The 2,678-nt window shown below is 43.7% G+C and overlaps 1 protein-coding gene across 1 annotated transcript; it reads right to left on the bottom strand.

Annotated features, from left to right (window-relative positions):
* Positions 1-647: 647 nt before the first annotated feature.
* On the bottom strand, positions 648-1,103 carry LOC138897201 (uncharacterized). Its single transcript, XM_070183162.1, has one exon. The coding sequence runs from the start codon at positions 1,101-1,103 to the stop codon at positions 648-650; it is 456 nt and encodes a 151-aa protein (XP_070039263.1).
* Between the last annotated feature and the right edge of the window lie 1,575 nt (positions 1,104-2,678).

Genomic DNA, 2,678 nt, shown 5'->3' with positions numbered 1-2,678 from the left:
AAATGACACAACAGACCTATTCCATCTTTCAGAACCAAAAGCCAAACCCGATATCAACAAAGTCAACTCCCGATCAAACCTCTCAACTCCCAAACCTTTAACTTTCCAACTTTCACCAAAAAGCATCAAATCAACATGCGGACCTCCAAATCAACATACGAACATACGCCTATGTCCAAAATCAACATACGAAACTATTGGAACCATCAAAATATGATTCCAAAGTCATCTACAAATAAGTCAATCTCCAGTCAACTCTTTCAACTTAAGCCTTCAACCTTAGGACTAAGTGTCTCAATTCACTCCAAAACCTTTCCGAAACCAATCCAACCTCCCCGATAAGTCACATAAACATATATGAAAATATAAGAAGAAATAATTAGGGGAACGAGGCTGTAATACACAAAATGACCGACTGGGTCGTTATATTCTCCCTTTGTTAAACAAATGTTCGTCCTCGAACGGGTCTAGAAACATACTTGGAGTCTCAAATAGGTGTGGATATCTGCTTTGCATATCCCGCTCGATCTCCCAACTAGCCTCCTCGACTAGCTAACCTCTCCAATAAACTTTCACTGAATCTATATTCTTGGACCTCAACTTTTGAACCTACCGGTCCAAAATGGCCACTGGTTCCATATCATAAGTCAGACCTCATCTAGCCGTACCGTGCTAAAATCCAAAATATGTTCCAGATCACCATAATACTTCTGGATCATAGAGACATGAAACACTGGGTGAACACCTGATAGACTAGGTGGTAATGCAAGCCTACAAGCAACCTCTACCACTCTCTCAAGCACCCCAAAAGGGCCGATATACCTAGGGCTCAACTTGACCTTCTTCCCAAAATGCATCACATCCTTCATGGGCGAAACTCTGAGCAAAACCTTCACACCTATTTTGTATCCAACATTCCGAACCTTCCTATCAGCATAACTCCTTTTCCTGAACTGTGCTGTACGAAGACTCTCTTGGATCACCTTCACCTTCTCCAAGGCATCACAGACTAAATCAATGACCAACAACCTAGCCTCTCTAGGCTCAAACGAACCAACCAGAGAACAACATCTCCTCCCACATAAGGCCTCATAAGGAACCATATGGATACTTTACTGGAAGCTATTGTTGTAGGCGAACTCTGCTAAGGGAAGAAAGTGATCCCATAAACCTCCAAAATCGATGACACAAGCATGTAACATGTCCCCCAAGATCTGAAAAGTGCGCTCGGACCACTTGTCCGTCTAGGGATGGAATGCTGTACTCAACTCACATCGTGTGCCCAACTCTCGCTGCACCGCTCTCCAAATCTATGATGTGAACCAAGTGCCTCGATCCGAGATAATAGACACGGGAAAACCATGAAGGCAGACAATCTCATGAATGTAAATCTGAGCCAGCCGCTCTAAAGAATAGGTAGTCATCACTGGAATGATGTGTGAGGACTTTGTCAACCGTCCACAATAGCCCAGACTGCATCATATTTCCTCGAGGTCCATGGTAAGCCTACCATAAAATCCATAGTGATGGGCTCCCACTTCCACTTTGGTTTCTTCAATCTCTGAATCAACCCTCTCGGTTTCTGGTTCTCAAACTTCACCTGTTGACAATTCAGACACCGAGAGACATAAGCAACAATATCTTTCTTCATTCTCCACCACCAATAGTGTTGTTTATAGTCACGATACATCTTCGTGAAACCTGAGTGAATGGAATAACGCAAACTGTGAGCCTCCTCAAGGATCAAATCTCTCAACCCATCGATATTAGGAACACAAATCCGGCCTTGAAGCTGCATAACACCATCATCACCAATCACAACCTCCTTGGCACCACCCCGCTGCACCGTATCCTTCAACACCAACAAGTGAGGATCAGCAAACAAGCAAGCCTTAATACACTCCAACAACAATGACTATGCCACAATACAAGAAAGAACACGGCTAGGATCTAAAAAATCCAATCTCACAAACTGATTGGCCAAGCCCTGAACATCCATGGCTAGTGGCCTCTCTGCTACTCACAAATATGCCAAACTGCCCATACTCTCAGCCTTGCTACTCAATGCATCGGCCACCATATTGACCTTCCCCGAATGATATAATATGGTGATATCATAGTGTTTCAGCAACTCCAAACATCTCGGTTGCCACAAATTAAGGTCCTTCTGCTTAAACAAATGCTGGAGAATCCGATGGTCAGTATAGACCTCACATGGAACGCCGTACAGGTAGTGCCTCCAAAGTTTCAATGCGTGAACAATGGCTGCCAACTCTAAGATCATGCACATGGTAATTCTTCGCATGAACCTTCAACTCTCGGGATGCGTAGGCAATCATCCTATTGTCCTACATCAATACCATGCCCAGTCCAATATGCGGCGCATCACAAAACATGGTGTAAGATCCCAAACCTCTAGGCAACACCAACACTAGGGTTGTAGGCAATGTGGTCTTTAGATTCTGAAATATCACCTCACACTTGTCGGACCATCTGAAAGGAGCACCCTTCTGGGTCAATCTAGTCAAAGGTGCAACAATGGACGAGAAAACCTCTACAAATCAAAAATAATAACCTGTCAAACCTAAGAATCTCCGAATCTCTGTAGCTGAAGACTGTCTAGGCCAAATCTGAACTACCTTAATCTTCTTCAGATCTACCTTGATCCTCTCACTAGA

Source organism: Nicotiana tomentosiformis, chromosome 8 (genome assembly GCF_000390325.3).
Source record: "Nicotiana tomentosiformis chromosome 8, ASM39032v3, whole genome shotgun sequence".
NCBI lineage: Eukaryota > Viridiplantae > Streptophyta > Magnoliopsida > Solanales > Solanaceae > Nicotiana > Nicotiana tomentosiformis.
Note: the sequence above shows the minus strand (reverse complement) of the source record. Positions and strands in the feature narration are given on the sequence as shown.